Source organism: Heteronotia binoei, chromosome 9 (assembly GCF_032191835.1).
Source record: "Heteronotia binoei isolate CCM8104 ecotype False Entrance Well chromosome 9, APGP_CSIRO_Hbin_v1, whole genome shotgun sequence".
Taxonomy (NCBI): domain Eukaryota; kingdom Metazoa; phylum Chordata; class Lepidosauria; order Squamata; family Gekkonidae; genus Heteronotia; species Heteronotia binoei.
In genome coordinates, this window is record NC_083231.1 from 36,944,049 (window position 1) to 36,959,954 (window position 15,906).

General features: G+C 51.1%; 1 protein-coding gene across 1 annotated transcript in view; it reads right to left on the reverse strand.

Moving 5' to 3' along the window:
* WWC2 (WW and C2 domain containing 2) overlaps positions 1-15,906 on the reverse strand; it is a 194,262-nt gene that overhangs the window by 66,689 nt on the left and 111,667 nt on the right. The window contains exons 5-6 of the mRNA XM_060246480.1: positions 9,199-9,278; positions 4,839-4,968 (exon numbers count right to left, since the gene is read on the reverse strand). Coding sequence (XP_060102463.1) covers positions 4,839-4,968; positions 9,199-9,278 — 210 coding nt within the window. The remainder of the gene's footprint in view (positions 1-4,838; positions 4,969-9,198; positions 9,279-15,906) is intronic.

Sequence of the window (15,906 nt, forward strand, 5' to 3'; positions counted from 1 at the left end):
TGCCTTGGTGCTCCTGGGCCTCCTCCTGGCTCCGGTTAAGGTGGAGGTGCCACTGGGCATCTTGCGGGTGGGCAGGCAGGGCAAGGAGAAGCGCAGGCAGCAGGGGCCTTGCCTAGGGCATGAAAAAACCCTTACAGCAGGGTAAGAATTATGTAGGTATGACAAAAAGTAAGCTATAACAGGAGTGTAGATGTGGCCAACCTCCTTGTTAAAGCTGCATTGGCCTTGTTCTTCCACAGTGGCAGGCCTGCAAGGCCTCAGACAGGAGGGGGGAAGGGGTTGTATCATCTGATTCCTCCACCTTTCTGTATCTTCCACTTTCACAAGCTGTTTGATTAGGGATACTTAGGGTTGCCAGTGGGAGATGGGGGCACCAACATGTAGGGTGACCATAATGTCTGAAGGCCAGCCAGGGACACTGGGGGGTGGGTGGGTGGGTGGGTAGGGGTGCGCGCGCGCTTCGCGCGCCGCCGGAAACAGGAAGTGACGTCGCTTCCGGTGACGTCACTTCCGGTGACGTCATGCCACCACCGGAAACAGGAAGTGGCATCACTTCCTGTGACATCATTTCCCCCCGCGTCACCTGCCGGAAACGGGAAGTGACATCACTTCCTGTGACATCATTTCCCCCAAATGCCACTGCCGGAAACAGGAAGTGACTTCACAGCACTTCCTGTGACGTCCCCAAAAATCCCCCAAATATCACCGCCGGAAACAATTTTGTTCTCAAATCCTGTATATACTTCATCAGTATATGGGATAAGGCACTTTCTCAACTGTGCTGCATAATGCAGCCTATTTATTTTGTCCTGTTGGCTCTGTTGGCTCTATCTGCGCCACCTTCATCACTTTCGGGGTGTGGATCCCCCAGTGGGGTGGTCTCCCGACTCCCTCCGCCGACTGTTTCTGATAGCCCTGCGCCCCCTCTTTCATTTGATATGTGTCCCGTGCGGGTGCCACCCTCCCGCCGGGAGATGCCGCAAAATGAGCCCCCTTGAGGCTTATGGCGGCAGGGCTCGGGGGAAGCGAGCTAGACTGCTGTTCTTTTGAGGGGTTATAGAGTGTTTCGAGCCCGTCCCTGTGGCATCGGTCCCATCGTTGTGGGACCCAGGGGGCCGGCGCAGCGGCACGCCGAAGCAGCCTGTCACTAATAACACCGGTCGAGATGCAGGACAGGAACCTGGAAGTGACCGACAGGCTGCTTCAGCGTGCCGCTGCGCCGGCCCCCTGGGCCCCACAATGATGGGACCGATGCCACAGGGACGGGCTCGAAACACTCTATAACCCCTCAAAAGAACAGCAGTCTAGCTCGCTTCCCCCGAGCCCTGCCGCCATAAGCCTCAAGGGGGCTCATTTTGCGGCATCTCCCGGCGGGAGGGTGGCACCCGCACGGGACACATATCAAATGAAAGAGGGGGCGCAGGGCTATCAGAAACAGCCGGCGGAGGGAGTCGGGAGACCACTCCACTGGGGGATCCACACCCCGAAAGTGATGAAGGTGGCGCAGATAGAGCCAACAGGACAAAATAAATAGGCTGCATTATGCAGCACAGTTGAGAAAGTGCCTTATCCCATATACTGATGAAGTAAATACAGGATCTGAGAACAAAATTGCACTAGAAGACACAAACACAAAGCTCCCTTACACTGAATCAGTGCTTGGGTCCACCAAAGTCAGTATTGTCTACTCCAGTCACAAACACAAAGCTCCCTTACACTGAATCAGTGCTTGGGTCCACCAAAGTCAGTATTGTCACATAAGAGAAGCCCTGTTGGATCAGGCCAGTGGCCCATCCAGTCCAACACTCTGCGTCACATAAGAACATAAGAGAAGCCCTGTTGGATCAGGCCAGTGGCCCATCCAGTCCAACACTCTGCGTCACATAAGAACATAAGAGAAGCCCTGTTGGATCAGGCCAGTGGCCCATCCAGTCCAACACTCTGCGTCACATAAGAACATAAGAGAAGCCCTGTTGGATCAGGCCAGTGGCCCATCCAGTCCAACACTCTGCGTCACATAAGAACATAAGAGAAGCCCTGTTGGATCAGGCCAGTGGCCCATCCAGTCCAACACTCTGCGTCACATAAGAACATAAGAGAAGCCATGTTGGATCAGGCCAGTGGCCCATCCAGTCCAACACTCTGGGTCACATAAGAACATAAGAGAAGCCCTGTTGGATCAGGCCAGTGGCCCATCCAGTCCAACACTCTGGGTCACATAAGAACATAAGAGAAGCCCTGTTGGATCAGGCCAGTGGCCCCTCCAGTCCAACACTCTGCGTCACATAAGAACATAAGGAGGGAGGGAGGGAAGGAAGGAAGGAAGGAAGGAAGGAAGGAAGGAAGGAAGGAAGGAAGGAAGGAAGGAAGGAAGGGAGGAAGGAAGGGAGGAAGGAAGGGAGGGAGGAAGGAAGGAAGGAAGGGAGGAGGGAAGGAGGGAAGGAGGGAAGGAGGGAAGGAAGGAAGGAAGGAAGGAAGGAAGGAAGGAAGGAAGGAAGGAAGGAAGGAAGGAAGGAAGGAAGGAAGGAAGGAAGGAAGGAAGGAAGGAAGAAAGGAGGGAGGGAGGGAAGGAAGGAAGGCCACCCCCTCCCGCCAGCCCCCCCCCCGGCCCCCTTACCTGCGGCTAGTCCGGCGGCGGCGAGTCTGGCAGCGGCGGCGGAGAGGCCTTTCCGACGCCCCCCCCGGGCGGAGGAGAACGGGGGGGGGAATGCTAGAGGCCCGGGAGGGCGTCGGAAAGGCCCGCGGTGGTCGCTGGAGGGCCTCCAGCGACCACCGCGGGCCTTTCCGACGGCCCCCCGGGCGGAGGAGAACGGGGGGGGAATGCTAGAGGTCCGGGAAGGCGTCGGAAAGGCCCGCGGGGGTCGCTGGAGGGCCTCCAGCGACCCCCGCGGGCCTTTCCGACGCCCTCCCGGGCGGGGAAGGACGGGGGGTGGGCGTTCCGAGGCCCGGGAAGCCTCGGGAAGGCCCGCGGGGGTCGCTGGAGGGCCTCCAGCGACCCCCGCGGGCCTTTCCGACGCCCTCCCGGGCGGGGAAGGACGGGGGGTGGGGGTTGCGAGGCCCGGGAAGCCTCGGGAAGGCCCGCGGGGGTCGCTGGAGGGCCTCCAGCGACCCCCGCGGGCCTTTCCGATGCCCTCCCGGGCGGGGAAGGACGGGGGGTGGGCGTTCCGAGGCCCGGGAAGCCTCGGAAAGGCCCGCGGGGGTCGCTGGAGGGCCTCCAGCGACCCCCGCGGGCCTTTCCGACGCCCTCCCGGGCGGGGAAGGACGGGGGGGTGGGGGTTGCGAGGCCCGGGAAGCCTCGGGAAGGACCGCGGGGGTCGCTGGAGGGCCTCCAGCGACCCCGCGGGCCTTTCCGATGCCCTCCCGGGCGGAGGAGGACGGGGGGTGGGGGTTGCGAGGACCGGGAAGCCTCGGGAAGGCCCGCGGGGGTCGCTGGAGGGCCTCCAGCGACCCCCGCGGGCCTTTTTGACGCCCTCCCGGGCGGGGAAGGACAGGGGGGTGGGGGTTGCGAGGCCCGGGAAGCCTCGGGAAGGCCCGCGGGGGTCGCTGGAGGGCCTCCAGCGACCCCCGCGGGCCTTCCCGACGCCCTCCCGGGCGGGGAAGGACGGGGGGTGGGCGTTCCGAGGCCCGGGAAGCCTCGGAAAGGCCCGCGGGGGTCGCTGGAGGGCCTCCAGCGACCCCCGCGGGCCTTTCCGACGCCCTCCCGGGCGGGGAAGGACGGGGGGGGTGGGGGTTGCGAGGCCCGGGAAGCCTCGGGAAGGCCCGCGGGGGTCGCTGGAGGGCCTCCAGCGACCCCCGCGGGCCTTTCCGACGCCCTCCCGGGCGGAGGAGGACGGGGGGTGGGGGTTGCGAGGCCCGGGAAGCCTCGGGAAGGCCCGCGGGGGTCGCTGGAGGGCCTCCAGCGACCCCCGCGGGCCTTTCCGACGCCCTCCCGGGCCCCTGCCGCCACCGCCGGGCCCCGTGCGCGGGCAGGGAAAGCGGCGAGGGAGGGAGGGAGCGTCCCTGCGCGTGCGCAGAGCGATCTGCGCACGCGCAGGGTCGCTCCCTCCCTCACTCGCCGCCTTCCCCGCCCGGGCGCGCGGCCCCCGGCTCTCTGGCTGGCTAAACCGGGACCTCTTAATGGTCCCGGTATACCCAGCCCGGGAGCCGGGAATTGGGGGCCAGAACCGGGAAAGTCCCGGGAGACCGGGACGGTCTGGCCACCCTACCAACATTGCACATGGCTTTATGTTACTTTCAGGGGAAGCCAGAAGTGATGTCATAATGCTTTAGGAATCACTGGATACACTACCATTTACCAATTCCTAGAGAGACATGATGTCACTTTCAGATTTTTCCTGGAAGTGATGTCACAACTTTTCTCTTGTCACCTGAAGGAATGGTGGCAGGAAAAGAAAGTTCCTAGTGGGAGGCCTCCTGCCACAGTGGGAGACCCAGTAATCCTGGGATACTCCATCCTCCCTGACCTGCCATAGATCTTTCTTAAACAGGCTGCCCTTCCAATCCCCTCTCAAGGCTGACTTCTTCCATCCCCCTTTCACCCAATCAGGAACTGTCCTGGAACCTAGTCTCAGCTGCAGCCATCTCCTGGACAGGGGTTGGTGATGTGATAAACTTTGTGCCAAGCTGCCAAACTTGATTACTTATCTCAGAGACTGCAGCCCCACCCTACTTGTTTTGGGCTAATGTGTCTGTAAGCTATGCATGGCTTGCCTTAGCCAAGGCAAGTTGTGTCTGCGAGTCTGGGACAGGTCCCAACATTAGGTGGGATACATAATTAGCAAAATAATCCATTAAAATGTTGACACTGCAACTCTGGGAAATAAATTATATCCAAATACCTGCATTAAATCCTGCTTCTCTTTCTCGCCTGAGCTTATGGCCTTTCTGATAGACTTCAGCTCATTCACAATGGCTTTGGCTTCACTTAGTTCATACCCACTCTGGCCTCCAGACATTTTTTGGTCAATTCTGTAGAAAGAGAGAATAGCAGTAACTAACTCCTCAAACAGAATGTTTCGCTTTGAGTTTGGAAAGAGATCTCATTAGAATGAATGGAGAAAAGATTGGTAATATATTTTCTCCCATACTAAAATAGCTATCTCCAACCCGACACAAGAAGATATCATTTTATGGAATCATCATGATGATATACATAAGAAGTGTTTGCCTCTCATCTCTGATCCCTTTCTTCAATTACTTCCAAAATAAACTGATTTTATAGGAAAGTTCCACTAATGCTGCTGTAAGAATTTGGCAGTGCTACTGGGATGTCTTTAATTGACTTGGTGTCAAAGACTCAAGCAATGTGGAAAGCGAAACTGGCACAAACTGAGGATCATCCAGAGAAATCAGCTAGTATTTTTTTTTGTTATAAAAGCCCAGGCTTCAATTTGAATAAAATATACAATAATTTTACATTTTCATGAAAATAGAGATGTAACCCAAGGCAAGTTAGCCAGACAAAATGCAGAACTTGATCCTTGCTAATTTGGACTTTCTTTCCCAGGCATGAATTTCAGGATCTTTAAAAAGCCTATATTTAACTGAAATACCTACCTACCTACCTATCTATCTACCTATCTCTTTCTGCATGCTTAACGTAGCTTCAGATTACAGCCCCCTTCTGTAAATGGCTTTTTCTGGAGAGATTACAAAACACTGCGCACAAGAAACATACTGATTTTTTTAAAAAAAATAATCTCTAAGTACAGTGGGTATCTCCAGATGCGTAGTTTAATAAAACTCAGTTGTAAAAAATTAATTACGTACTACATTTTTAGAAGAAATATTCTCAAAGCCACTCATATTAACAATAAAATAAACAATGGGTGGGATCCTACCAACTGCAGGCAGAAGGTGCTTGTGGGTACACAGTAGGAACCTCCTGGTCAACATGCCACAGGCCAGAGAAGGCTGCAGTGAGGAGGATGTAACCATGTCAGTGGAGCCTATTGGGCCACTGGAAGAGCAAGGGGGGGGTTAATTTCTCCTGATTCTCTCTCCTCCCACATCCTGTCCCATTTTGTCCACAAGGTGCCTAGGATGCCTGCATCAGCTTTTTGGTGGTCTCAGGAAACTGCTGATGAAGGAGGTAGTCCATGAATGCTATCTAACTTTCAGTTTGTTTAGACACTGTTTCAAATTTGACCAAAACTTTAAACTAGCTTCTAAAAGCTGTCAAACAACAGCTTTATATTAGGAATCAAAACTTCTCCAAAGAACTGGAATTAAAGGCCAGCATATAGAATTCTTCTTTCTTGTTCTTTTGGTCATCATCTATTATTTTCAGTTGCAAATTATGTTCAAAGAGAAGGGTGCGCTAACGGTTCAAAGATAAGAAGCAGTCTGCAGCAATATGTACATATTCAATATCTTACATAGAATTTGTATGCTGAAGAGGCAAGGTGTTTCTTGACTTTGACATTAAGGTTTTAATTTTTAAAAATTAAATTATCTATGTAAGTATTATAGTTCAGTTTCAGGGATTAAAAAGTACTTTTGTACCAGTAATACAGGAAGATTGACACTTAATTACATTATCTGAGTATGGAAAGGGAAATAGTAGGTTGCACTGAACAGGAAGCCAAATTTACAAAAAGACTTGATAACCAATGGGTGAGAAACTTGTCTGAAAGAAATACATGTTGAGACACTTCTTCATTTCAGTGAGCAAAATTTCAGCCAAACTACAGACGTGCAACTGGTACATATGCTGTGTTCATTACCCATATAGGCTTGTCGCATACCTGGACAGCAAATGGCTTGGATCCAGGAGGAGCTGATGTATATAGGCTATGTCTGACAGGATGGCTCTGTTCAGGAGTATGCTGTGCCCCACTGGTGTTGCCTGCCCCTCAGGGACTTGCCTCAAACCTGGGCAGCAGCACGGTTCTGGGAAATAGCAATGGGCATAGCACATACCGATGTCTCCTTTGATGCCACAACCAGCTGGGAGCAAGCCAAGCCCCAGCAGTGTGTTGGCACCCTCCTGGGAGGAGAGCCAGCTCTGCACAGCAAGACCTAGTCTATTCACATTGTGGAAGGGCATAAGGAGAGTCGTATCACCAGGGCCAGTACTTTGGAGGCAGCCCACAGAAGAACCAGAGCAATGCTGGCATGAGGCTCTCCCATGCTAATAATTCTGCAAGTGTCAAGTTCAGCAGATAAAACAATATCAAAATAACTATTTCTTATATGGCGTACACAATAATAAAATTAAAAACATAGAACCTGAATATCAGGCTGTATTAGAGTCAGAACAAGCTTTACGTAAACTGTAATAAGTTCCCATACAAAGTTGATGAACATCTCAAATGACCAAAACAAGAACATTTGGCTTCAATTGCTGGTTGATGACACACACGTCCACAAATAATGGAAACCTTCAGATTATTATATCAATGAAGATTTATGTTTGAGTGCAGCTACCATGTGAAGAGACCCATGGCCTTCTTTATAAGTTTACATCATACCACACAATATATGAGATAACAACACCTGATCAGGATTGATATATAGTAGTGCCTGGATGTGTTTTTTCAAAAGCATGTATTGTTGATGACTGAGGAAGGCCCTTGAGGCCAAAACGCATATGGTCTTGCATTAGTCATTTGACATGTTCATCTTTGTATGAGAAATTATTTGTATAAGAAATTAAAACTTGTTCTTCTGACCCTAATTCTATTCAGACCCTATGTTATTAATTTTACTGTTGTGTATACTATAGAATAAATATTTATTCTGATATTATTTTATCAGCTGTAGCTTGACCCTTGTAGCATTATCGGCATATTTCATGTTTTTCCCCCTTTTCCTTCGTTTGCTCTCCCATGTTAAGCCATTTGTGTTCCTCAGTGGATATCATCTAGTACTAAAAACACCCTGAGCAAATGTGCCCCAAGATAGGTGTGTCTAATTTGTGATTAGGTAGGTGAGAGAGGTTAGCACTAATAGCACCTAACCTGAATAACTGCATACCAAACCAAGAGACGTGAATGAGAAGTTTTATGGACAGGGAATGTCTACTGCTTCAGAACACAACGTTTCACATTTCCACCTGCAACTGTTTATCTTTAAGGCAGAAATTAATTTTACAAAGGGTCTCCAACATATGAGATTTTGACTCCTTATTTTTAATTAATGGAATTAGTGCTAACCAAAGGGTGGCTGCTTGAATCTTTCCAATAAGTGTCCATTGTTTGCTTGCGGTATGCCACAGAGAGTTTCCCAAACATGCTTTAGATTCCTATCAAAATTGCTTGTGAGCAAGGTGCTTTAAAACAATACTTCATTGTTACATTAATGGAATTCTACCAGCATGTTTGGCTAACCTTTAATCTTGGGATAGTAGCAGGTTTTAAACTTCAGATCTAGTTTTCTTCTTAAACAGTATGCTTTAAAGTGAAATCTAAATTAAATAAATACCAGCCAGTTTTTCTGCTTTCTTTCTCTCTGACATTTATTTAAGTGTAAAGACTTGGAACCGTGCATTGTGTGTAAACTTCAGTATTGGTCTTCATTACTTGGCAACATACTGGTTAAAATCTTGTTATGATCAGAAACAGATATCAGTTTCACTGTAGAATAATCATGGCTTCGGCAATAGCCAGATTTGGAATTCTTGACCTCCCAGATTGCTAGTCTAAACATTCTGAGTAGGATTTACTTCTGAGTAAACAGATGTATGCTGTTAAGCTGGATGGGTTGCAGCCAAAGGAAGAAGAGCACAAGGATTCTTGTGAATCTTCCTGCATTGCTTCAGCCAATCTCCATGACCTCTGAAAAGCTGATGGTTGCAAATCATGAGACCTTTGCAGACAAAAAATGAGAAGGAAATTGCCCTTCCCCCATCATCTTCTAGCAGAAGTAATTTTGGGTAAAAGGATTGTAAGAACAAGATGGGGGTGACTTTACCTGGATCCATCTCACTACACCTGGAAAGCAAGTGGCATGTGGAAAGATTGAATTCTACTGCTTTGAAACAGTGTTATGGTTTTGTGTTTTCACTTTCTAGCTGTCTACATTTTAAAAAATTCTTATTTTAAAGCAGCAGTTAAGATCCCTGAAAGTAGGTTTTTCTCAGCCTTCTCCTTATTCCGAAGCTTTGCTCTGTAAATGGATGCAATAATTCTGTTTGATTTGGTCCTAACCAGCAGACTGAATTATTTAAGTCCATTTCAATTATCTTCTTATACTTACTGTTGCAGCGTTTCAAAGCCTTGCTCTTTATACAGTAATTCCTGCTTCATCTGTGAGAGTTCTCTCTTCAGCTTTTTAACCTTGTACACAAAATGGGTTTTTAAAAAAAATTAGAAATTTTAGGCAACCGTGCACATGGTTGAGAATAGTTAGTACTTCTGCAATCCAAATATGTGATTTTCCCTGTTGGTTCTTTGTGGCTTCTGAAATAAGTCTTGCTCTGACCTACCATGCACCAGAACAACACAACCCTGTACCACAGCAGGCTGCCTTGCATATTATATTTTGTGTCTGAAACAGGGCTTTTTTTTTGGTAGGAACACACAGGAACGCAGTTCCAGCTGGCTTGGTGTCAGGGGGTGTGGACTAATATGCAAATGAGTCCCCGCTGGACTTTTTCTACAAAAAAGCCCTGTGCGAAACAAGGGTGATGGCGGAAGGTGTGGCCTAATATGCAAATGAGTTCCTGCTGGGCTTTTTCTACCCAAAAAAGTGCCCAGATTTAAAATGCTTCTCTTCCCAAGCTCTGCTGTAAGAGATCTCAAAGAAATAAAAGGGCTCTGAACCAGTGGTATACCTAGCCGATTTCACCCACTGGGCAGATAATTTTTTAATGCCCCTCCTCTGTTGTTTTTTGTTGCCATCAAGTCACAGCTGACTTATGGCGACCCTGTATAGGGTTTTCAGGGCAAGAGACGTTCAGAGGTGGTTGATCATTGCCTGCCTCTATGTTGGTCCTGCTTAGCTTCTGAGATCAGACTAGGTTGGGGCTATCCAGGTCAGGGACCCTCCTCAATATGACAAAATTGTTTTCAGTAATAATCACAAAACAAAACAAAAATTAGTAATGGCCAGAAAACAAACACAGATGCTGAAAATGTTATTTAATTTGTATATATAATCATGACAGTAAAAAAAAAAAATCAATTCCAACATGAAAGCCAGCATGGCGCAGTGGTTAAAGTGTTGGACTAGGATAGACAGGTTGCTTACCTGTAACTGTAGATCTTCGAGTGGTCATCTGTGCATTCACACCCATGGGATAGAGTGCCTGCGCCGATCCCCAAATCGGTATCTGAAAAGCCTGGGATTTTTCCGCGCTTGGCGCCAATGGGCATGCGCAGGCGTCCCAGTACGCATGCTCACTGGCGCCAGCGCAGGGATCCCGCCAGTTCCTTCCTGACCGCTGGAAGCCCCTACTGGAGGGAGACCGTCAGCAGTGGGGAAGGAGGGCGGGTAGTGTGAATGCACAGATGACCACTCGAAGATCTACAGTTACAGGTAAGCAACCTGTCTATCTTCTTCGTGGTCTCTGTGCTTCATACCCATGGGAGACTAGCAAGCAAGACATACCTGGAGGCGGGAAGACGGTCAACCGGAAGAAACAGCTTGCAGCACCGCAGTTCCCAACCGAGTCCTCTGCTGAGCATGCACATCCAGCGCATAGTGCTTCAAGAAGGCATGCGGAGAAGACCTGGTGGCAGCCTTTCAGACATCAGAAAGGGACACGCCTCTTAGGAATGCCACCGACGTGGCCATCGCTCTTGTGGAGTGTCCACGAACAGGCCCAGGTAACAGCTTCTTTGCCAACAAATAACAGAGTTTAATCGTCTCAGTGAGCCATTTTGAGAGCCTCTGAGACGAAATCCTGGAACCTCTCTTGGGAGCAGCATACGAAACAAAAGGCTGCTTATCCTTACGAAAAACCTTTGAACGTTTCAAATAAAACAGCAAAACACGCTTAACGTCCAGAGCATGCAACCTACGTTCCTCGTCTGAGGAGGGACCAGGGTAAAAAGTGGGCAACCAAACTTCTAAATTGAGGTGGAACTGAGAGACCACCTTTGGAAGAAAACTAATGTCCGGAGCCAGGGAAACCCCAGCCTCTCGAAAAACAAGATAAGGATAATCAGACCACATCGCCGTGAGCTCCCCAACACGACGTGCTGATGTGATGGCAACCAAAAATGCAGTCTTCCATGACAAGAGCTGCAAAGAGCACGTAGCCATCGGCTCAAAGGGGCGACAGGTTAGTTTGTCCAGCACTAAAGTCAAGTCCCACATCTTGATGGTGGATGCAGCCTAAACAACCCCTTCAAAGATTTCTTGGACTGAGGGTGTGCAAAAACGGAGTACCCCTCCACCGGATCATGGAAGGCAGATATTGCCGCCAAATAAACTTTGACGGAGGAGAAAACCAGGCCTGCGTCCACTAGGGACAACAAAAAATAAAAAATTGCTGGCAACCCCACCCTGCTAGGTGAGACTGACGGGTCAACTAAAAACTTAGTAAATCTCTGCCACTTCCTGTCATAGGAAGCGCGGGTGGATGGTTTCCTGCTGTTCATAAGGACCTGCTGGACCCTGTCAGAGAACTCTACTGGTCGATGAACCACGCTGTCAGCTTCAGATGGGGCATGTTGTGATGGAATACATGCCCGCCTGGAGCTGACAGAAGGTCCGGTTCTGCCGAGAACTGGTAGAAGACCCCCCCCCCGCCGACAGTTGGAGCAGGATCGAGAACCAGTTCTGGCGAGGCCACCAGGGAGTCACCAGGATGCAGCGTGGTCTCTCCCTTGCTATCTTGTTGACCACCTTTGTCAACAACGGCAGAGGCGGGAACATGTAGATGAATCGACCCTCCCAAGGAAACAGGAGCCCGTCTCCCAGAGAGGCTGGATCCACTCCCCATCTGGAACAGAACATGGGGCATTTCTTGTTCTCGGCTGTGGCGAAGACGTCCAGCTGCGGGTAGCCCCAAAGCTGGAATACAGGCTTCAGAAAATGCCACTGCAGTTCCCACTCGTGTGGGGAGGCCCCACCCCTGCTGAGGGAGTCTGCCTGAATGTTGAGGACCCCCGGAAGATGTGCCGCCTTCACGAAGAGACACTCTGACCAGAGATCCATCGCCAAAGCGCAGAGCCGACGAGACACTGTCCCTTCCTGCCTGTTGATGTAGCACAGGGCAGTGGTATTGTCCGTAAGCAGCGCTACAGTCTTCCCCGCCACTAAGGGAAGGAAAGAGCGTAGGGCAAAGTGAACCGCCAGCAGTTCCAGGTAGTTTATGTGGACTGAGTCAGTTTTGGTGGCCACTGGCACCCCACACACAGGCCTTCCATGTGGGCCCCCCAACCCCACAAGGAAGAATCTGTGGTGATAGTCACAGTAGGAGTTGGCAGATGGATGGGAGCTCCCTGGCAGATGTTGTTCTCTGACTCCCACCACTGTAGCGTCTGAAGAGTCCCGGATGGGATGGTGAACCTCTTTCGAGGTGAGTCTCTGAGTGGGCGAAACTGGTGAAGAAACCACAACTGTAGGCCTCTCATTCTCAGTTTCGCAAAAAGTAGCACACTTGTCGTTGCCGCCATCAGGCCCAGCATCCGCTGAAGCTGCTGTGCCCCACTTTCGCCTCTGAAGCAGTTGTACCAGACCGACAATGTCCTTTGCCCTCTGCGAAGGCAGGTATGCACGATGCTGGTTTGTATCCAGCAAAGCCCCTATGAACTGCACTGTCCTTGACGGAGTAAGATGAGATTTCTCCAAATTGACCTGCAACCCCAAGGTGTCGAGAAGACGTAGAGTGATGACAATGTGCGTTGACAAACTTTCCCTCGACTTCGCCACAAGGAGCCAGTCGTCGATGTATGGAAAAACGACAACTCCCTGGAGATGGAGGTGGGCAGCCACAACACTCATCATCTTCATAAACACCCGAGGTGTAGTGGACAGGCCGAACGGAAGGGCTTTTAACTGGAAGTGCTGGGAACCCACTGCAAACCTGAGGAAACACCAGAACGCCGGATGGATGCTGACATGGAAATAGGCATCCTTGAGGTCCAGGGTCGCCATCCAGTCCCCTTGGTTGATGAGGGGCAGGATTGTTTGCAGTGTGGACATTCTGAACTTCTGGTACGGAATGAATTTGTTCAGATTCCAAAGATCCATAATTGGTCTTAAGCCCCCGTCCTTCTTGGGGACCAGGAAGTAGCGAGAGTAAAAACCTCCCATCCTGGCCTCCATCGGAACTCTCTCTATGGCTTGTTTCTGTAGGAGGTTGTTCACCTCCGCCAGCAGAGGTGGAGAAGGAGGAGTGGTGATCACCACGGATTGGTTCGGAATCTGTGCAAACTCTATTTTATAGCCCTCTTGTATAACGGACAAGGCCCACCTGTCTGAAGAGATCAACTCCCAGGCAGGTTGGAAAGGGCGGAGGCGGATAGATGTTGAAGTAGGGGTGATGACGCGTGCCACGAGAAAGTCAAAGGCCCTGCTTTTGAGGGCGAGCACCCTTGGATTGGCCGGTGGTCTGAGAACGGTAGCGGTTCCTGTTGTTGCCTGAGTACGATGGTCTGTCAGGCTGGGTGGAGCGAGGTCGCCATTGTTGTTCCGGCGAAAATTTTTGGAAAGGCTTCTTGGCCCACGGTTTGTGCCACTGCTTCGCCTTGGGAGCCCTGGAGCTAGCCTGCACACCCAGGTTCCTAGAGGTCTTCAGGCTCTTGTCTATTTCCTGCAGTGCACTGTCTGTGGTGGTGCTAAACAGGCCATCCCCCTCGAAGGGCAAGTCCTCGACAAAAGCCCTAGTGTCCTGCTGCAGGGCTGTTGATCTTAACCGGGAGTGCTGACGAATGCACACAGTGGACGTGATTGCCTTTGCCAACACGTCCACCATGTGCTTTGCTGCAGCCAATTGCTGCTTGGCCACAGCAAAGCCTTCTTTCTGCAACTTCCTGGCAGCAGCCTTTTTGTCCTCGCTCAGGGAAGAGAGGAAAGGGGTGAGTTATTCCCATACGGAGTACTGGTATCTAGCCATGCAAGCCGCATAATTAGATACCTTTACTCCTAGGGCCCCTGTAGAATAAACCTTTCTTCCCATGTTGTCCAGCTTCTTTCCCTCCTTGTCGGGTGGGGATGAATAGACCTTTCGTGCCTTGGATGAAGACGAGATGACCACTGAGTTCGGTTTCAGGTGGGTGAAAAGGAACTCAGCCCCTGTCTCCTGGACCCTGTACATATGGTCCAGCCTTCTGGATGACACTGGAGTTGAAGACGGTTTCTTCCAGGGCTCCTTCACTGCCTGCAGAATCACTTTGGTGACTGGCAAAGCGACTGCTGTGGATGTGTCCCTCTGCATAATGTCAAAGACATTATCATCCACGACGGGTTGTGGTTGCATCACAGGCAGGGAGAGGGAGGTTGCCATCCTCTTCACAAGGTCGCCATAGGACTTCAGATCCTCCGATGGCGAAATCGGGAGATCTTCAGTCGTCTGGGACCTTGGCGAAGGCTCCAAAGCACCCTCCTGGGTGTCGGCACCGCTCTCAGAGTCCGATGAAGAAGACTCCCGATGCTCAGAAAGGATCAGCGTCGATTCCCGGATCGGCGAGCGGATCGATGTCGATGGTCGCTGACGAGTCTCAGCCGCTGATGTAGTGCGCCTCTCCGGAGGGATCGATGCCGATAGTCTTCGGGAATGGTGCAACAGCCTCGATATACAGGATGCCTCGGACTGTTGATCCCATTCCGCAAACTCCCTTGGTGGATACCACTGATAAGGAGGGTACGGATACAGATAGGAGGGCGGCCATTGACGCTGCTCCCAGGATGGCAGCGGTGGGAAATGGCGTGGTGCCATGGAGGGCTCTAGCTCCCGTCTGCCTCTGGGTTCCATCGGGGGAGATGGATCCATCAGCGCCGAAGTTTCCACTTCTGAGATCGACCCGCTCCTACTGTGATGTCGTGACCCGGATGACGAGGATCGCTGGGTGAGGTCGATCTCCTGCTCGGACATCGAGAGATGGTGTTGTTGGGTACTGCCTCTCGATGCCGATGGGCTGTGGCACGGGGACGCCAGGATCTTCCTCGGTGGGGCAGTCGGTGCCGAAACGTTGCGTGATGCCGATGGAGTGCGGGGCCTCTTCTGCTTCTCCTTGGCCTTCTTCGGGGCGGATGCTCGGGTCCCCGAGTCATCCCGACGCTTTTTAGTGGGCGTTTCCATCCCATCATGGAGGTGGTGGCGGCCACAAGTATAGCCACCTTCAAGAGGGGTTTAGATAAAAATATGGAGCACAGGTCCATCAGTGGCTATTAGCCACAGTGTATGGAGCACAGGTCCACCAGTGGCTATTAGCCACAGTGTATGTGTGTATATAACATTTTTTGCCACTGTGTGACACAGAGTGTTGGACTTGATGGGCCGTTGGCCTGATCCAACATGGCTTCTCTTATGTTCTTATGTTCTTATGGTTTTGTGGAGGAGCATTGCTCGATCGGCATTTCGGTCACGACCGGGGTCACATCTGCCATGGTCGATGCTGATGGGCCCGATGCCGATTTTTGAGGGCGGAGTGCCGATTCGGTTAGAGCCGCCGAAATCCGCGCCACCCGGTTCTTCCTCATTTGCTTGGAGAAGCGGAGGCAATGTGGGCAGGACTCCACATGGTGCGCTTCACCCAAGCAGAGAAGACACAGAGAATGGCCGTCTGGGGGGGGGCAATCTTTTTCCCGCAGGAACGGCAATATTTGAAAAAACCCCAGCGACTTTCCATAGACTCCAGTCGATAAAAACCCGCTCAGAGTCCTCTGAGGGGAAAAAACTTTGGGGGAAAACAAATGAGGGGGAAGGCCCCGGAGGGCAGTCCGACAGACACACACACAAACTTTTTTTTTAACTAACTAACTAACTATCTATGCTAAGGAAAACAACAAACG